The sequence below is a fragment of the Nannospalax galili genome, unplaced genomic scaffold (assembly GCF_000622305.1).
Source record: "Nannospalax galili isolate Female #2095 unplaced genomic scaffold, S.galili_v1.0 scaffold259, whole genome shotgun sequence".
Classification (NCBI taxonomy): Eukaryota; Metazoa; Chordata; class Mammalia; order Rodentia; family Spalacidae; genus Nannospalax; species Nannospalax galili.
Window position 1 is genome coordinate 1,110,687 of NW_008344750.1, and position 18,948 is coordinate 1,129,634.

The 18,948-nt window shown below is 51.2% G+C and overlaps 1 protein-coding gene across 4 annotated transcripts; it reads left to right on the plus strand.

Moving 5' to 3' along the window:
* The first annotated feature begins 138 nt into the window (after positions 1-138).
* On the plus strand, positions 139-18,429 carry Patz1 (POZ/BTB and AT hook containing zinc finger 1). 4 transcript variants are annotated; one of them, XM_008841013.3, is made up of 5 exons: positions 139-2,204; positions 3,595-3,658; positions 9,322-9,493; positions 15,434-15,571; positions 16,931-18,429. In XM_008841013.3, the coding sequence occupies exons 1-5, from the start codon at positions 934-936 to the stop codon at positions 17,347-17,349; spliced, it is 2,064 nt and encodes a 687-aa protein (XP_008839235.1). In that variant the 5' UTR covers positions 139-933; the 3' UTR covers positions 17,350-18,429. The 4 variants fall into 4 exon arrangements, with proteins under 4 accessions (XP_008839235.1, XP_008839237.1, XP_008839236.1 ...); XM_008841015.3 differs by having other exon boundaries at positions 15,499-15,571; XM_008841014.3 differs by lacking the exon at positions 15,434-15,571.
* The last annotated feature ends 519 nt before the right edge of the window (positions 18,430-18,948 follow it).

An 18,948-nucleotide genomic window follows, 5' to 3' on the forward strand; every position in this document is an offset into this window, starting at 1 on the left:
GGGGGGCGCTCGGCACAAAGAAAGTGGAAAGTTTGCAGCGCCGGGTGGCTGGGGCTAGAGATCCCGGCGCGCACGTGCAGGGCCGGGGGCACCGGCCCCCTGCCAGACCGAGCTCGCAGTTTCTTTTTTTTTTCCTTTCTGCAAGCGAGGGGGGGTGTTGTTGGTATCGCCCCCTCCTTCTCCTCCCCCCAGGGGTGAAAGTGCAAGAGGAAGTGCAGTCGCTGCCATCTTTCCTCCGTTCCGAACACGGAGCCCCGGGCCGCAGCGCCGCCGCTCCGCTGCCGCCGGCGCCTGGCCTAGGGAAGGGCCCACCCCGCTGCCGCCGCCGCCCGCTCGTTTCGGCCGCCGCCACCGCCAAGCTCGGAGGCCCGGCTTGCGCCACCGCCCCCGCGCACGCCCGGCCACCGCCGCCTTCGCCTTTTGTTTCCTTTGCTCCGGCGCCCCCGCCCCGGCTCGCGCTTTGCAGGGGACGCAGCGCGCGCCCCCAGCGGGCCCGGGAAAAGCCTTGGAGCGCGCGCTTGCGCTTGCGCGGCGGACCCCTCCTCCCCGCGCGCGCGCCTCTCTTGGCTGAGCGCCGGCGCCGCCTGGCGGGCGGGAGGGGAGGTGGCAGGAGCATTGGCAGGAGGGGCGCACCTCTTCGCTTGCGTACCCCCCGGAAGGTAGACGAGAAAGGGAGGCGGGCAGGCGGGGAGCGGATCGCGCGGTCCGGTGGGGGCGGGGTGGCTATGTGGGGGGCAGCGCACCCCGCCGTCTAGACATTTTGATTCGGGCAGGGGGCGTGTGCGCTGGGCGCACCTGCGAGACTGACTAGCCCCGGGCAGCACGTGCGGGGAGTGGGGACAAGTCCACCGCGCCCGGCTTCTCGCTGCCTAGGGGAAGGGACTGGGGACCGGCGGGGGCCCGGGCCCGGCTCGTGGGCAGGGGGCGGCGGCCATGGAGCGGGTCAACGACGCTTCCTGCGGCCCGTCGGGCTGCTACACCTACCAGGTGAGCAGACATAGTACCGAGATGCTGCACAACCTAAACCAGCAGCGCAAAAACGGCGGGCGCTTCTGCGACGTGCTCCTACGGGTGGGCGACGAGAGCTTCCCAGCGCACCGCGCCGTGCTGGCCGCCTGCAGCGAGTACTTTGAGTCGGTATTCAGCGCCCAGTTGGGCGACGGCGGAGCTGCAGACGGGGGTCCTGCTGATGTTGGAGGCGCGGCGGCGGCTCCGGGCGGTGGGGCCGGGGGCAGCCGCGAGCTGGAGATGCACACCATCAGCTCCAAGGTATTTGGGGACATCCTGGACTTCGCTTACACTTCCCGCATCGTGGTGCGCCTAGAGAGCTTCCCTGAGCTCATGACGGCCGCCAAGTTCCTGCTGATGAGGTCGGTCATCGAGATCTGCCAGGAAGTCATCAAACAGTCCAACGTACAGATCTTGGTGCCTCCGGCCCGGGCTGACATCATGCTCTTTCGTCCCCCTGGGACCTCTGATTTGGGTTTCCCTTTGGACATGACCAACGGCGCAGCCTTGGCAGCCAACAGCAATGGTATTGCTGGTACCATGCAGCCTGAGGAGGAAGCTGCCAGGGCCACAGGTGCAGCTATTGCGGGCCAAGCTTCCCTGCCTGTGTTACCTGGGGTGGACCGTTTGCCCATGGTGGCTGGACCCCTGTCCCCTCAACTGCTGACTTCCCCATTCCCCAATGTGGCATCGAGTGCCCCTCCACTGACTGGCAAGCGAGGCCGGGGACGCCCAAGGAAAGCCAACCTTCTGGACTCGATGTTTGGGTCTCCAGGGGGCTTGAGGGAGGCAGGCATCCTTCCGTGTGGCCTGTGCGGGAAGGTGTTCACTGATGCCAACCGGCTCCGGCAGCATGAGGCCCAACACGGTGTCACCAGCCTTCAGCTGGGCTACATCGATCTTCCTCCTCCACGGCTGGGGGAGAATGGGCTACCTATCTCTGAGGACCCCGACGGCCCCAGAAAAAGGAGCCGGACCAGGAAGCAGGTGGCTTGTGAGATCTGTGGCAAGATCTTCCGTGACGTGTACCATCTCAACCGGCACAAGCTGTCCCACTCTGGGGAGAAGCCCTACTCCTGCCCGGTGTGTGGTCTGCGGTTCAAGAGAAAGGACCGCATGTCCTACCATGTGCGGTCCCATGATGGGTCGGTAGGCAAGCCGTACATCTGCCAGAGCTGTGGGAAAGGCTTCTCCAGGTGAGAAAGGCACCCTCCCCGGCTCCCCGCCGTGTCCCATCTTGGTTCTGCTTTATGAGACAGTTCCTTGAAGGTTCTGGGGGTGTGGGTCTTGGGGTGCAGGGTCACTGGAGCATGCTGGGTTTAAAGAGAGTGTTTTAAGGCCGCAGATTCGGAGATGGTGTGGCCAGGCGCTGCATGTTAGGCAAGTTCTCTGGCACCACCATGCCCTAGTATCCTCTTCTTCGGGGCCTGTGGGAAGGGGCAGGATTCCTCAGGCCAGAGCCATCGGGCCTCCCCATTCTTCTCCCCGGGTTCCCTTTGTGTTTCCGGCACCAGGCGTGGGGCCCCCTCTGGGGGCGCGAGGCTGGGCTCCTCCCTCAACTTTCCCCGCCTGAATGGCTGCGGAGGGAGGAACTGGAACAAGTGCATCTGGGACTCCTTACACTCCCGAGGCTCCAGATCCTCCGACATAGTAGCTGCCAGGCCCTCCTGTATCAGGCTCCAGCTTTGCCCCTCACATGACCCTGGGATTGAGAGGCATAAAGCCGGATACCCAGGGCTGCTTTGCAATAGTGATACTGTAGCCTTTGATGTATTCTGACCTGGTGCCTCCAGAACCCTGTGAGCCCATAGGGTCTCTCCATATGTTCTCGGGATAGAATGTTTCAAAAGCAGAACCTCTTTTCAACTCACTTTAGTAAGCCTTTTGGGGGAATTGAAGACTGGTCTGGGAGCACAGTGCTTTTTGTTAATTTTCTGTGAGACTATTGAGTAAAAGGCTGGTTTTAACTTTAATCCTGAACACCCTGTATGTGTGAACCTAGGACAGAGAACTCCCTCAGAGGGGCCCCAACAAGGAACCAGTCTTACCGGTCAGACAGCCCCTGCCCACCTGCTCTGACGGGCATCTGGCTTACCAGCCCAGCCTGGGACTTAAGGCTCCATCACTGGCCTCTGGGGACTGAATTCCATCTGAGGGAGATTCATTGGTTGCTGTGGCGGGAGAGGCTGGGGGGGGGGGGGAAGGCGGGGGTTTTAAGGGGGTTTGTGTTGGCCAAAAGGGGGGGGGCGCCCCCCCCCCCCCCCCAGGCTGGGCCTGGGCAGCCCTGTTAATTCTAAAGCTGCTGCCTGGATCCTAGGAATCCTTGCGTTTCTGCTGGGGGGGTGGGGTGGGGTAAGCAAGATCAGAGAGAAACAGTCACTTCCCCTCCCCCTTAGAGAAAAACAGGCTGAGAGGCTTGGGCCTATGGAGCCAGAGCTGGGTGGTGACTTGTCTTTGTCTTGCTGGGGTAGGGGGAGATGGAATCCTCTCTAGGAGAGAAGAGGGAGGAAGGGAGGGAGATTGGTCAAGTTTGGCTCATCTTTTTTAATGTTTTGGTTTAAAGTCTCTTGATTCTCTCTTTTGCAGGCCTGATCACTTGAATGGACACATCAAGCAGGTGCACACTTCTGAGCGCCCTCACAAGTGTCAGGTAGGGGCTGGGCCAGGCTGGAGTTGGGTGGAAGGCAAATGTTGCTGTTCTTTCAGCCATGGTCATGAGCTGCTGTGTGTGCTGGGCTGGCTGACTGACCACCACTCTGCACACACCTCTCCCCTCTGTCACTCCATCCTCCTTCTGTCCTCTCCTTTGTTCTTCCCCCAGGGCTGATATCCCCCTTTCTTGGTCACTTGGTTCTGGTTTCCATGGCCTTCGCCTCCATTCTCTTTCTTAGCTTTCCTGTCCTGGTGTTTGCCAGTTCCTTGAATGGTGGGTCACACTGTACAAAGGTTGTCCTCATGGATCTGACACCTTGCTGGGCCTGGCTGCTGGTTTCTAGTAGTTTGTATGAACTGTAGGGGTTTCAAAAGGGCTTCTGGTACTCCAGCCAACCTTTCCCCTAGTCTGAGTTGAGTGGGAACTCCTGTGTTCTCTCAGAGTAGGGAACTGTATTGTAGGTAGGAGTTAGGAAGCAGGTGGTCCCATCTCCCAACACTGGCACCTGAGCCGCACAAACAGCCACAGCAAGGCAAGATGTTCTCTTTCTGTGTGGAATTAGGTAGGGGAGCTGGACTAAATTCTCATCTTTGCTTGAACACTATCTGGGGGCTCTGCTGGGACCCAGAAAATTGAGTTTCCTTTCCTGGCGTTTGAGCATTTCTGTGTGGATGGAAAATATGCCTCTTAGTTGTCTCCCTTCTATGGTAAGTGCTTCCCACTGAGGACAAGGCACTGTTGGGAGACACTACTCCTAACCTCTTGCAGGGTGAAGGGTTCAGGGAGACCTGTGGGGAAAGATGGATGTGTTGTAGTAGGCAAGAGTCCCCAGGACCAGAGGTAGACAGTGTTCAAAGACGCTTGGCTAGGCAGCCACTCCCAAAGATGTGGATTCAGGGTGGGCCTGCTGGGATCTGTCTGTGCCTTGCTGCCTTCTGTTTCTCCATCTCTGATTCTGTCATCACAGAGCACATTCTGACTCCCAGGTAGTGTGCTGAGCAGTCCAGACAGGATAGGAGGAGCCTGGAGGGCAGTGGGGGTGTGCCTAGTGGCCTGGGGGGGTAACCTGCACTCTCTGCCCTTTTTCCAGGTGTGGGTTGGGAGCAGCAGCGGCCTGCCGCCCCTGGAACCTCTTCCTAGCGACCTGCCATCATGGGACTTTGCCCAGCCTGCTTTGTGGAGGTCGTCCCATTCGGTTCCTGACACCGCCTTTTCCCTTTCTCTAAAAAAGTCCTTCCCAGCCCTTGAAAACCTGAGCCCAGCACACTCCAGCAATGCTCTCTTCTGCCCAGCCCCACCTGGATATCTGAGGCAGGGTTGGACAACCTCTGAGGGCAGCCGGGCCTTTACCCAGTGGCCTGTAGGCTAGCCCCCCCCCCCTTCCAAAGGTGGAGGGGAGTGGTAGCTGGCCTGGGACCCTTGCTTTTGGGAGAGGCCAGGAAGGTGGTCACTGGCCACCATGTCCAGATGTTCTGAAATTTTTCCCAGCTCAGAACACTTAGATGAAGGTAGTAAGAAGCACCTTTCTGAATATGCCTCCAAGTTTCTTTCTGAGCTCTCCTATCTCCCCTCCCCCTGCCTCAACAGGTGATACGCCCTGGGCATTGGTCCTTGTCTGAGTGAATCTGGAAGTTGTCCTGTTTCCAGGAACTAATCCCCAGCTTATGAGCTTCCCTTCCCCTGGCCTTATTTCCATATAGCATGGGGTTTCTGGCCATCCTCTTCCCACTGAGTCACTCCACCTCCAAAGACGCATCAGGCACAACTCCCAATTTAGGGTCAGCTGTGCTGCCGTCTTCCGCCTCACACAAGGCCCAGCTTTCATTTCTGTTTAATGAATTAGACTTTCATGTTTTGAGGACTTCCTTTTAGCTGGTCTGCTCAGGAACTAAACTAAACTAGTAGCTTTATATTGTGCCACCCCACTAGGTGACTCTAATTAGGGGTGGATAAAGCAGGTATCGACCCCCTGGATCTCCCTGGTGTGTCCCTTAGCTCCCCGAACGCCTGCGGGGAGATCAGGAGTGATGATAAAAGTTTTCATTCTAACATTTGAGGCTTTGCGTGTTTTGTCCTTGGTCTGTCATAACATCATTGTCCCTTGGTGTATGAGCCAGCTCCTACCCTTCAGCACACACTCACAGACCTGATCCTGTAGTCAGAACCCCCTTAACAAGGACCTAGCTAGCAAGTGATGTGTTGTTACTCTAGGCTGGCCAGTCAGGTGTGCCAAGGCTTGGTTAAACAGCAGGGACACCTGTGTGGGATGGGGTGCCATGCTGAAAGCACCAGAGGTGAAGAAAGGTCCCTCTGGGAGTGGATTCCTTAGGTCCATATGCCTGTGGGCCCTTCATGCCACAGAGGATGAGGGGCCAATTACAGAGACTGGTGGAAAGGCCATCTGAAAGTAGGGGCAGAAAGCCTCAGGCTTGGTAGGGACCCACAAGTCTCCTTGAGGCTTGTCCTGAGTCTCCTTAACTGGTCCGCATGCCCCCAACCATTGTCCGAACCGGGATTTCAGTCAGAGCTAAAGGGCTGGAGGACCTCAGACCTCTCCTGTTGCTTCCAGTGACCCCACTTCTCGGGCTGGTTAGATAAGGATGGATTAGGCTGCACACAAGAAAGGACTAATAAGGCTAGGCTTGCATGCATTTCCCTTAGATTTTTGGCTGTAGGAGGGTTTTTCTCAACATACCTCCTGTGGCTTCCAGACTTCCAAGGCCTTCAAGGGGTTGGAGGTGTTCACCAGTATTCTTGGGGCCCCATTCCCCAACTGTTAACTCAGGACTGAAAGCTTTAGGAGATGTGGTGGGGTGAGCATTTAGCATGACAGGATCAGGGTTGAGTGGTGATGGCTCAACTCCCAGAGGCCTGAGCTGGTACCTCCTGACAGCTGACTTCCTGAGCTTAGCCTGCTGGCTGACTGTTCCCCTTTCAGGGCCCCTTTGTCTTCTCTGGTCTGCAGGATGGGGAGAGTGCTTTTCTCCCAGGGTTCTCCCAGGTTCTGATTGACCCCTTTAAGGTGTGTCTCCCTCCCTCAGCCCCTTCGGGGCTCTCCTGGGTCATGTGACCAGCCTCTTTCATGTTCTGTGTTGTAGGCCTAGACTTGGACTCAATAGACTTACACAGAAAACCTTGGGGACTTCAGCCACAGAGGGTCAGTCCTGGTAGAGAGAAGCCAACAATTACTTCAGCTTGGCTTTGTAACACAGTCATAGTTTTTGGTTGTGGCTTTTTTCCTTCAGTAGCAGATTTGCATTCCTAATTATGTTTGCTCAGGCTAAAGTTAGCCTGAGAGATAATCAATGGAGGATAGGGTGGGGCAAGCCAGCCAGTTCTGGGATTTTAATTTTGCTAACCTAATCTCCAAATGGATAATCCACTTGGGGATAATTGTCCATAATCTAGGGTACCAAAGTATGACAGCAAAGCCTTTAAAGGAAGGATTCCAAAAGGCTGGCAGGAGAAACAAGGCATCTCTGTCATACCTCTGTAGTGGCTTCCTCTCCCAGGACTAAGGCAGACAGTCCTGAATGCCATTGTTCTACACCTACTTCATGTTGGTTCCTTCTATTTCTGAGGCTTAAAACACAGTCTCATGGCAGGCGGGTTTTGTCCTTGGTTCCCTGGCAAAGCAACTCTTGCCCTGGATAAATGGACATGTATGCCCTCTTCCTCCAGGGGTATTATATAGCCCTTGATACAGTTTACAGCCTGCTAGGCTGAGTAGAAAATTCTGAATTTCCCCTCTTACTGTAACTTATCAGTGATATCCCTGAGTGGGGTCTTCCTATGTCCATGAGACTAAGTCTCCAAGAGGCTTTCTCAGCTGCCTAGGTGCCAGAGCTTCCTTGCACTATCTTTTTCCTCAAGTCAGCACTGGATTCCAAATACATGGGTCAGTTTTGGCACCTTCCATTCACAGGCTGTACCTCTATTGAACAGGGCAGTCACAAGGGCACAGACTATTCCGAATCCTAGCTATCCTGCATCCCCTCGGGGCCTCTGTTTTGCCCAGCTATAAATTGGTCAAGACAAAAAGACCTGAGACAAAAAGACTTGAGTAACCTGAAGACTGGTCTGGTGAGGAGGGTGTTTAGACTGCTGCTTTCTCTAGTAGTCAGAGGCTTGTGCTTCAGGCAAGTTCACTTTCTAAAGTTAGCTTCTTCGTTTGTTAAATGAGTAAACTGATCATTAAAAAAAACAGAGGCAGTATTTCATTAGGATGAATTGCTCTTTTTTTGCTTATAATGAACATAGGAACATCGAAGCTTTTGTGCTGGGTAGATGGCTGGGATTAAGGTAGCAAATGGTAGGGTATCCTCTACCTCCAAGGCATTGCATACCTGCATCTTGCTTTGATTGTGCATCAAGGAGATAAATGTATGTAGTGACTGTTTAAACACTTACCTTGAGATCTCAGGTTATCAGGATCCATTTCTGAACAGGAAATAGGGGCAGCTCCATTTTAACAAGTTAATGGGGAGGTGGTCCAAAAACAGGAAGTACACAAAAAGAGAAAAGAAGGGAGTCCAATTTAACAGAGGCACCTCTTGAGGAGCCAAAATAGCTTGAAAACCACTGGATTCTCCTCTTCAGAGCTTTCTGACATTCTGTGTTCCCCAAGGCTAGGGTGCCTTTGCATGCTCCCAACAGAGGAAGGGGTGTTGGAGAGAGATAATGACTGGGGAACTGGGCCCTCATTCTCCATTCTCAGGGTTTAAGTTCTGACCTTTAGCCCTAAGGTTATCTACCACCATGGCCTGCTGTGAGTCTGCTCAGTCACAGCTTTCAGAGGTTACACACTCCTGGAGATAGTCACACAGCCTGCCTCAGAGGGCTGCTGTGTAGATGGACTACATAAGACGATGTCTATCAGGCTGAGCTCAGACCTGCCTGGTCAGTGTAGGTTGGTACCGTCCTTGTTCTTACCGCCATTTCCCCACTGAAGCATTTCACAGATGTTCTCAAAGCCTACAACCTGCATTCTCTAATTCTCCCATTAGCGGAGTTGACACCATCATTTTATAAGCTGCTTTTTCTGTTCAGACTCACAAGAATATTATGAACTGTTATCTTTGTGCTTTGTACTGCCTTTTCCAGTTCCCTATGGCCAAAACTAATGTCATATTTGAATGAAATGAATACATTGAATTCTTTGTATAAAGCAATAAGGGAAGACCCTAGGACAGAGAGCAGGAAGACTACTTTATATGCCAGTAACTCACAGCCAATGCTCCTAAAGTCAAGTGCTTTTGTGGTTTAGAACGAATGAATAGCCAGGCATGGTAATGTGCATCCCAGTACTCTGCAGGAAGATCAGCAGTTCAACATCAACTTCAACTACACGGAGTTCAAGATCACCCTGGGCTGCATGAGACCCTGTCTCAAAAAGCCAAGAGGGTAGAGAGGGAAGAAAAAAGAATAACTTCACTCAGTAGAGGAGCCTAGGACTGAGCATGTCTATGGTAAAGAACCAGTAATTCCAACTTAAGTATCCCATGGGAAGTAAGAACAGCCTCTTGGTATTGTGAGTGGAGAGCCTCAGCAGCACTGTACAGCTCTGTAAAGGGTGATGAGCAATGAGTTTTGCGTCATGGTATTCTTGGTCAGGTGTGGATGTCTGCTGTTCTTCATCCCATTTTCCTTTCTGTACTCAGACCTGCAATGCTTCGTTCGCCACCCGAGACCGTCTGCGCTCCCACCTGGCCTGTCATGAAGACAAAGTGCCCTGCCAGGTGTGTGGGAAGTACTTGCGGGCAGCATACATGGCAGACCATCTGAAGAAGCACAGCGAGGGCCCCAGCAACTTCTGCAGTATCTGTAACCGAGGTAATCTTCCCACTGTTTCCTCACTTCGGAGGATGGGCCTGAGCTTGCTTGGGAGCCCAAGGATGTCTTGGCCACCCTGCCTCATACTCTACTCTGCATGGCCCACCCTCCCACTGAATGAGAAATGTCCTCACTCAGGCCTGAGAGCATCACCCAGCTAAGACCTTCTCCTTTCCGAGAAGCTTGGGTGCTTGGAATGGGAGGTCCCAAGTGACCAGAAGGTGGAAACACTTAAGATGTGATCCCCAAGCTCGGGGTCAGATGTATCTGCTCAGGTAGCAAGACTTATAAACTTTACAAATGTTGCCAAACTGAGATCGGCAGGGGAGTCTTTAGCCCCAGAGTGGGCTGTAAAGGGGTTCTGCCAGTTGACTCACTGGCATATAAGGAGGTTGAGTCTGGAGATGAACAAGAGACAGAAATTTTCTGACAAAAATGGTTTAAAGAGAGCCCAGACAGGTAGAGTGTGGCCTTGACAGGAGAGCAGTGTGGAAGGTGCTCTGAGCAGGGTGGTGTGCTTGAGGCCAAGGTTGGCCTAGGTAGGATCTAGCCATGGCAGCAGTGTTGTGTTGAAGTCAGGCCTGTCCCTAAGGTTCTGCTGGATCTAGTTGGCTGTTGAAATGCTGGAAGTTTGTTTGCAAGCACAGCGTCTGTTCTGGAGGAGGTCGGGGGGCAGCTGTCTGTGGCCATGAGGAGGCTGCTGTGTGATACACCTGCTGACCAGATGGGGATGCTGTTTGTTGTCATTTCCTGGACCACTCTTATCCCAGTGTTTCTGTAAGTCTGCGATATAATATAACTTAATGGGTTGAGCATTGAACCAGTAGTCAGGGGACCTAAGGTTTAGTCCCAGCCCCTTGCTATGTAGCCTTGAGCTTTTGTTGCCCCCTCAAAGCCTCACTTTCTTCTTCTTTCAAATGCCCCCGTTCCCATTTCATAGGGTTGTTGTGATGATCCCAAGAAAGGGTAGGTGAAAGTTCTCTGAATCCACAAGGAGCTGTATCCTTGGGATGGTCTCTTCTTACACCGTAACAATGGTAGGAAAGATACTGCTCGCTGACAGTCTGGTTTGGACAGGGCACAAAGTCTCTACAGGGTGCCTCAGTTGTCTGTGCTGTCTCTGTGTCCCAAGGTTCCTGGGGGAGGGACTCTGCTGAGTAGATGGGTTTTCTTGGTGTCTTGGAATCTGATGCCTCCCAGAAACTAATACACAACCCAAGATTTGCCTTGATGGACACTGAATATTGATGTTGGTTCCACTAGGAAACCTGTGAATGCAAGAAGTCACTAGCTTCTTCAGACAGCCTGTCCTGTTTTCTGACACTTTCTGTTGGGAGCTTTGCCCAGACAGTGAGAATAAGCAGGACAGTCTTGACTGGGGCTGCCCCAGGCCTAGAGGGCTGGTTTCTCACCTAATTTGGCTTCCTGACAGCATCCCCCAATAACTAAACTTGCTGTACTGCGCCGCCCCCAGGACTTCAGTCAACCTTTCAGTGTTGAAGTTACCAGTCCCAGAACTGGCTCAGTGAGCAGAGCTGAGAACTGCTAAAAGTGGTGAAGAATGCAAATGATAAGCTGGGAAGCCCAGCCTGGATGAGAGTAGGGATGAACAGGACAGGATACTAGGGCTCCAAGGAGCCCAGCTGAGACCAGCAGGGAACAGCAAGAAAGGCGACCCATTAGGACACAGTGCACATGTACATCAGGAGTTTCCCTCAAGAAAGTTCAGAAGAAGAAAACCAGAGCCCACCAAGAGTGGACCACAGGCTAAAGAGAAGGCTGAAGCAGGAAGACCCATTCCTCCAGAAAGGCCAAAGAAAGTTTGGGTCCTGGAGGAGGAGCAATAATATTGTACAGCCTTATCAGAAGAGGAGCGGAAGCCGCCTCTGGACTTGTTCTCTGGCAGAAGTAAGAGGGGACCACAATACATGCAAACAACAAAAAAGAGGAAGGAAGTCTCTTTTTCAGGGGATAGGTTATGTCTGGACAACAAAGGAATGGGGCATGCATGGGGCGCTCTGTCATCGTTTGCCCTGTGCCACCAAGGCTGTGAAGACCACAATTGATTAATGAATGACATTAAATGAATGTCCTTAGGGCTGGGGATCTAATTCAGTGGTGGAGCACTTGCCTGGCATATGTAAGGCTTTGTGTTCAATCCTAGGTACTGCAAAATAAATAACTATTTAAATCTCAAGAGTTTAAACAAAGGTTAAATGTTAGCAAGCTGGTCATTCAACAGCTAAGACTGAATCCAGTGAACTCCTGAGATCCTTCAATCTTCAGTTCTTTAAAAAATAATTTTTATATGTATGACTGTTTTGCCTGCATGTATACAGCAAGTGTACCATGTGCATGCAGTACCTGAAGAGGCTGGAGTTACAAAGGGTAATGAACTGCCACATGAGTGCTGGCCACTGAACCTGGGTCCTCTGCAAGAACAGCCAGTGCTCTTAACCGCTGAGCCTTCTCTCCAGCCTCTAAATATATACTTTTGCTTATAATCTCTACATTTAGGAGACTGAGGTGGGAAGACAGCAATAAATTCCAAGCCAGCCAAGGCTACACAGTGAGACCTTGTCACAAAGGAGAGGAAGCCCAGCCTGGTGAACTATTCCTATAATCACAGCACTTAGAAGGCTGAGGCAGGAAGATTGCTATGAGTTCAAGACCAGCCTGGACTAAATAGCAAGTGCCAGGCCTGCTAAGACCCTCTATTAAAACAGCAACAATAGGGAGCTGGAGAGATGACTGAGAGATTAAGAGCACTGACTGCTCTTGCAGAGGACTAGGGTACGATTCCCAGCACCCGCACGGTGGCTAACAAGTGTCCATAAGCTCCAGGGGATCTGACACCCTCTTCTGGCCTCTGGGTATTGCACATACATGGCATACTTATATACATGCAAAACACTTATACACATAAAATAAAAAATTTTTTAATGGGAAGGGTATTTTTAAAGAGGAAGTTTTTTCCTGTCAGTTGAGCACACAAGTGGCTGGACATGGTGTTGTGCGTTTTCCTAAACTGATTCAATCTTAATGTACCAGATATGGCACCTCCATGGTTTAGACACAAAAAAAGTGGTCCCCAATTTCTGCATGGACATGGAACCTCAGTGGGAATTACAGAGACACTAGGTAAGAAAATACAACTGAAGCACAATGGCCTTCTGCTGCTCAACTCTTCTTTGGGGAAGGAGGGAGGCTCTCTGTATTTGCACAGTGCCTTCGTCATGGAGGCCTGATCAAGCTGCCTCTTTGACTTTTGGTTAATCAGTAGATGGGTGGGTGAGTTTAGGATTCCAGCTAAATACATCTGGCCTCAAAGATGTGTTCTGCTTGGGAAGTGAGCTTCTCTTTCTTTTTTTTTTTTTGAGCTTCTGTTTCATCCCAGCACTTGACTGCTGAGTTGCTGTGTTTAATTCTAGGCTTTAAGTGGCAGCTGTGGATCCATTCTTGCCAACTTGCCAAGTGATTTTGCTATAGATAGTACAATCCACAGTTAGGGGAGCATCAAGAGGATCCAGCCATGTGTTCCTCAGACTGTTTTTCAGGAACATGCGGAAGTTTTTATTAAGCATCTGCTGTATTCCCTCGGTAGACAGCTCTTCCTACTAGGAGTAAATCTAACTCCTGGTGCTCTCTCCCTCCTTTCCCGTTCACTTTGATTGCAGTGGACCTGCTCCGGCATGCCATGGGGAGGGTTCCATACTGCTTCAGAGGCTCTCAAAGTAATTAAGACCCAAAGAAGAATCCTCTTGCACCATTATTTCATCAGAAAGTTCTGATATCTTGTGCTGGTTTCAGGGGCCAATGTTTCTGTTCAGCTTGGTTTTGGAGGTCCCCACAGTGCCAGTCAGAGAGGTGGAGCTAAAATCCTTCCCATTCTTGCCTACCTATTGCTTATTGTAGTGTCCCTCTTAGGAATGTTTACTCAGATGCAGCTACTCTATCCTCCAGTGACTGGCCCCAGGCCAAACACTTAAGTTAAAGCTTGAGACAACTCTCCAGGCAGGACAAGACAATCAGCACCTGGTCCAGGTGGATCTTTGAAGTAACTATGTTGAAAGGAAGGAGAATGCTTCTGACTCCACGTTTCCCACCAGGACCACCAACTGCTATTGTCAGGAGTATTTGTTAAAGAAGGTTCCCACAGGCCAGGCCTCTGTCTCACGGCAGTCCAGTCTTAATTCATCAACAAACATCAGTCACACCGTAGTGGTGTTAATGAACCCTGTTGCACAAGTCCAAAGGAATTTTTGTGGTGTTTGTATGTTGGGACACTCAAGGGGAATTTTATTAGAATTTGAGAGAAAAATAACAGATACGCTATAACTCTCTACAGTTGCTGGAGGAAGGAAATGGAGAAGGGGAGACTTGCACCTTACAAATTAGGCATGGAGATTGGATCTGGAAAAAAAATAGAAAGAAGGTAAAGAAAAAGTTGGGCTTTCTGAGTTAGAACTCAGAAAAATGTGTAAAGTGCTGTAGGAGCTCTGTAGAACTACCGCATTTGACGTGCTGCACCCTGGCATATTATCAGCATTTACTAAGAATGAACCTTCATTATATTTCAAAGTCCTATGGCTACCTGGACATGGTTGCTCATGCCTCTAATCCCAGCACTTAGGAGGCTGACACAGGAGGATATCACGAGTTCCAGCAAGCCCAAGCCACACAGTGAGACTCTTTAAAAAAACAAGCAAAGGAATGAATGAATGCATGAATGCTGTGGTCGGTCACACTTTAAAAAAAAAAATCAAGTTTTGTGCAGACATTACCCAGTTCATTTTAGGCTCTCTTTTAGCTTGGGAATCTCATTGTGATCCTGTGACTGTGTAGTTTAAAAGGGACCAAGGGGCTGGCAAGATGGCTTAATGGGTAGAGGCACTTGCCACCAAACCTGAAGACTGGAGGTCAATCCCAGAGAGTCACATCGTAGAGAACTGACTCCCGTAAGTTGTCCTCCGACCTCCACAGGCCTCCCCTCTCAAATAAATACATAAATGTAACAAAACAAATTTTAAAAGGAACAAAAGTACCTGAGAATGTGACACCAGATCTGGAGTGGGTTGAAGGAACACCATCAGGGCACTGGACCTCACATGAGCCTTATACTAAAAAGCTTTGGTTCCTGCTGAAGGTACTTTCTGCTCCTTGACTGTGGTGGGAGTCAATGGCGTACCTCTTTGGCCTCGTGACTGTTGTGGAAGTAGGCCCAGGATCTGCACTTCCCAGTTTGAGATAATCTTGTGCGTCAATCTGACTTGAAGCATGAGGAATAAACTGGAGTCGCTTAGATGGCTGGAGATCATCCTTGCTTCTTCTCTCAGAGAACCTGGTGGCTGTTCCAAGACCAAACCAAAAAGACTGCATGGATAAGCAGTGGCCGCGCTGTTTCACACGACTGTTTCTGTTCTTGAGACAGTCCGGTCAGTTCCTAAATGATTATTCTCAAGGTGGAAAGTTAAAATAGAGCATATCCTAACAGGTGAAGAAACAGGACCCTGGAGGCATTCCTTAGAGATCTCTTTATCTCCATCCGGTTTCCCTGTAAGTGTTCAGTGGGCTTCTACTGGCTTAAGTCTTACTTGACCACATTTTTAGCCATGGTCCCTGCAGCTGACCAGGGCCTATGGGACATCTGCTCAAACCATCCGTTACTGAGGCACCAAGAGAGCCCAGAGGTGGATGGCCTGGGTCCTTCAGATAGCCTTGCAGAGGACTCTGCAGAGAAGCTGACTCGTGGACAGTAGCACGCTCCATCCTAAGCACATGCCCTCATGTGGTTGCAGCTGTATGTGAGCCAAGGAGGGGACCCCCTTCTAGGTGCAGCTGACCAGGGAACACTAGCCAGAGCGGCCAAAGGAAAGGCATGGGGAGCAGAGAGGTATCTCTTGCTGGCTGTGGGATCTCATCTCCTTTTGTCTTGTTTAGGTTTCTCCTCTGCCTCCTACTTAAAGGTCCATGTTAAAACCCACCACGGTGTTCCCCTTCCCCAGGTCTCCAGGCACCAGGAACCCATCCTGAATGGGGGAGCAGCGTTCCACTGCGCCAGGACCTATGGCAACAAAGGCAAGCGACCCCTTGCTCTGCACTTTGCTTCTCTGCGAAGACTGTGTTGTGGGGGCGCTGGGCCGGGTGTGGGGAGGCGAGAGTAACAGTGGCCTCCAGGACAAAATTTACATTGGGTATCTCTGAGACAGCCAGTGAGGCTTTAGGGCACTGCCGAGATCAGCCTACCTCCTGTTCCCCAGCCTTCCTCCCGTCCTCTTTGCTAGCCCCCACTGTCTTTTGAGGATGCCCTAAGGCAGGAAGAGGAGCCCTGCATGATGAGTCACTGGGCCTAGCCACTGCCTGTTGCCCTGTAGGGTGGTGTGGAGCTGCGGCTGAATGCTTTCTCCTTCGTTGACCCTGTGGGTGGGTGGAAGCCAAGTCTGGCTTCGGTGTCAGTGGTAGTTGGTTGCCACAAGTGGCTCTTTCTGAAGAGCCTCTGGCTGAGTTTGTGAGATGCAGGGATAAATGACACCTGATTGCCTGTGATTTGGAGTTGCTTTGATAAAAGAGTTTCCAGGCTCATCATGAATCATGTTGTTTGGTGGTGTGTCATCGTTTTGTTGCCTTTATTTGTTTTTAAGGCCAGGGGCATGGCAGATGGTAGAGATGGCAGAGATGGCAGAGATGGCATGCTCCACGCTCCCATCACAGACCTCCCATCCTGGCGTGGCTCTTTGGACCAAGGCAGGAAGATACTAGTTGGTAACAGACCCCAGTGTGGGCCAGGTGAAGCAGGGCGGTGAGGGCTGTATATTGACCTGGGTCCTGGGCCCTAGATGGGGATACCCAGCAGACTGAGTTGTTCAGAGTTGCTTTAATCTGTGTGCTTTGTCTGTATGGCTCTGGAAGGGATTTTGCAGGAGAAAAGCAGAAAGGCAGGATTTGTGTAAAGACTGGTTTCCATCTGAGCCATCAGTGGGGTCTAGCTGAGTAGAAGATCTCATGGTTCTGGTTCTGCCTGCTTTGTGAGGGTGTTAGGTTGTCTGGTGCAGGAGACAAGGCATAAGTACACCTGCAGAGCATCGTCGAAATAGTTTTACTCCCAGAGGCGCCCCTGCAAGTACCTAGGATGATTTTGAGCAGAGGCAGGAGGAATCCCTTCTTGGTCTTTTTTCCTTGAAGCAGGCTGAGATGATACACACACATCTGCATGGAAAGTCCATAGTCAGGGAGGCCTGTGGCCCCACGGCCTTGCTGTCTCACCCCATAGGTACTCCAGGTCCCAGACAGACCAGCCGAACCTCCGTGGGTTCTGCCAGGGCAGTGACTGGCTCTTGGCTGCCCTCCAGGGCCTGTGAGCTGTCCTTTCTCAGACCCTCCAGGAGGGGGCATCTCCAAAGCCTAGCCTCATCTCTTCCCTGTTTTGTTCTTTCATAGAAGGCCAGAAATGCTCACATCAGGATCTGATTGAGAGCTCTGACTCCTATGGTGACCTCTCAGACGCCAGTGACCTGAAGACGCCAGAGAAGCAGAGTGCCAACGGCTCTTTCTCCTGTGACATGGCAGTCCCTAAAAACAAAATGGAGTCTGACGGGGAGAAGAAGTACCCATGCCCTGAATGTGGGAGCTTCTTCCGTTCTAAGTCCTACTTGAACAAACATATCCAGAAGGTGCATGTCCGGGCCCTTGGAGGCCCCCTGGGGGACCTGGGCCCTGCCCTTGGTTCACCTTTCTCTCCCCAGCAGAACATGTCTCTTCTGGAGTCCTTTGGGTTTCAGATTGTTCAGTCAGCGTTTGCATCATCTCTAGTAGATCCTGAGGTGGACCAGCAGCCCATGGGGCCTGAGGGGAAGTGAGACAGATGCTTTGTCCCCAAGAAACAGCCGATGGGGACTGCTGAGAAATGCTGTGAATGCGGAGGGAAGTGATGTCTTTGGGTTCTGTAGCTGAGAGATTTTTATTCGTTTATAACCCCCCATCCCTGTCCCCATCCAACGCCCTCTCCATCACCCATTCCCTCAATGGTCTTTAGAAATAGATTCTCATCTGATACTTTGCGGAGATATCTGAGAGACCAGGTATGGGACAAGGGCAAAAAAACACTACATAGGCCTCTAAGGTAGCACCAGGCCTGGTTTCTCTAGTGGCCAGAAACCAGAATTTCTGGTGCTCAATTCTTAGTGATCCCAAACCCAAACCTCAAGGCATTCTGGGACTCAGTGGTTTTGGTCCCTTTATATTTCTAATTCCTCCTTCCCCTTTCTTATATCCCTCAGAAGAAACCACAGTAGAGCCTTCACCTCTCATACCACTTTGATGTCCAACTACTTTAAGGAAACCAGAAGCCTACAGCATCCCACGGACCATGGGATGAGTGTCCTCTGAGAGCCGTCTGAGCTTGGCCCCTGGCCTGGAGGGCCCTTGACTTTCCTGAGTCCTGCTAGAGGCTAGCATTTCATTGCCAGGACAAGCTCAGCTATTGAGGACACCCCCACCCCAAATTCCAGTTCTTACATGATTTTAACCATTCATCTTGCTGTTGGGTTTTAATTCTCTAATTATGATTATTATTGTTATTATTTTTTAGGACCAGTTGTAGTGAATTGCTACTGAAAGCTATCCCAGGTGATACAGAGCTCTTTGTAAACCGCAGTCACACATTAGGGTTAGTATTAAAATTTGTTTAGATGTACCATAATTAACTTGGCTAGTTGTTTGTTTGAAGTCTATGGAAGAAATAGTTTTATGCAAAATTTTAAAAAATGCTAGTCTGATCAGGAAGGAGTTTCTATGATGTTGGGGACCAGGAAGGCGGGAGAGCCACAGGTAGAGACACTGTGTACCTTGGTTGTGTCACATGTGAGCAAGCCCAGGTGGACCTTGTGATGTGAATTGATCTGATCAGACTATATTAAAAACATCAGTACCTTACTCTACCTGCTCCCCTGAGTCCAGTTTTTCAGCTGGGGAGGGTCTTTGGGACCTGGACATGGACAGTCTATACCCCTGTACTTGGGGGGTGGTCCCCAAGAAATCTTGCTTCCTCTTTATTGCACCAGCACCAATGTGCTTGACAGGAGGATGTTCCCACCAAAGATAGTCTCTAGGTCCATTTGCTTAACAAATATTCACTACCTCTCTTCAATGCTGTATAAAGATCCCTTGGCACTTGATGGGACAGATAGACGATTAAGTAAGCAGGTTTAAACATGATTTTTGGATAATGAGAAGTATGTGGGGGGAAAAACTAGCAAAAAGTGAGGAGTAATGGCAAAAGAGGTAGGAGGCCAGGAAGGTGTGAGGCAGGAGTGAGGGTAAGGGAGAGACAGAAGACCTGGAGTTAGAGGGACCCCGAAGTAGTGCTATGCTGGGTCCTACAGAAGGACATGGAGGGAGGAATCATCGGGGTCAAGGGGCTTTACTACGTAGCCAGTTGAATCCCCCCATTATGCTAT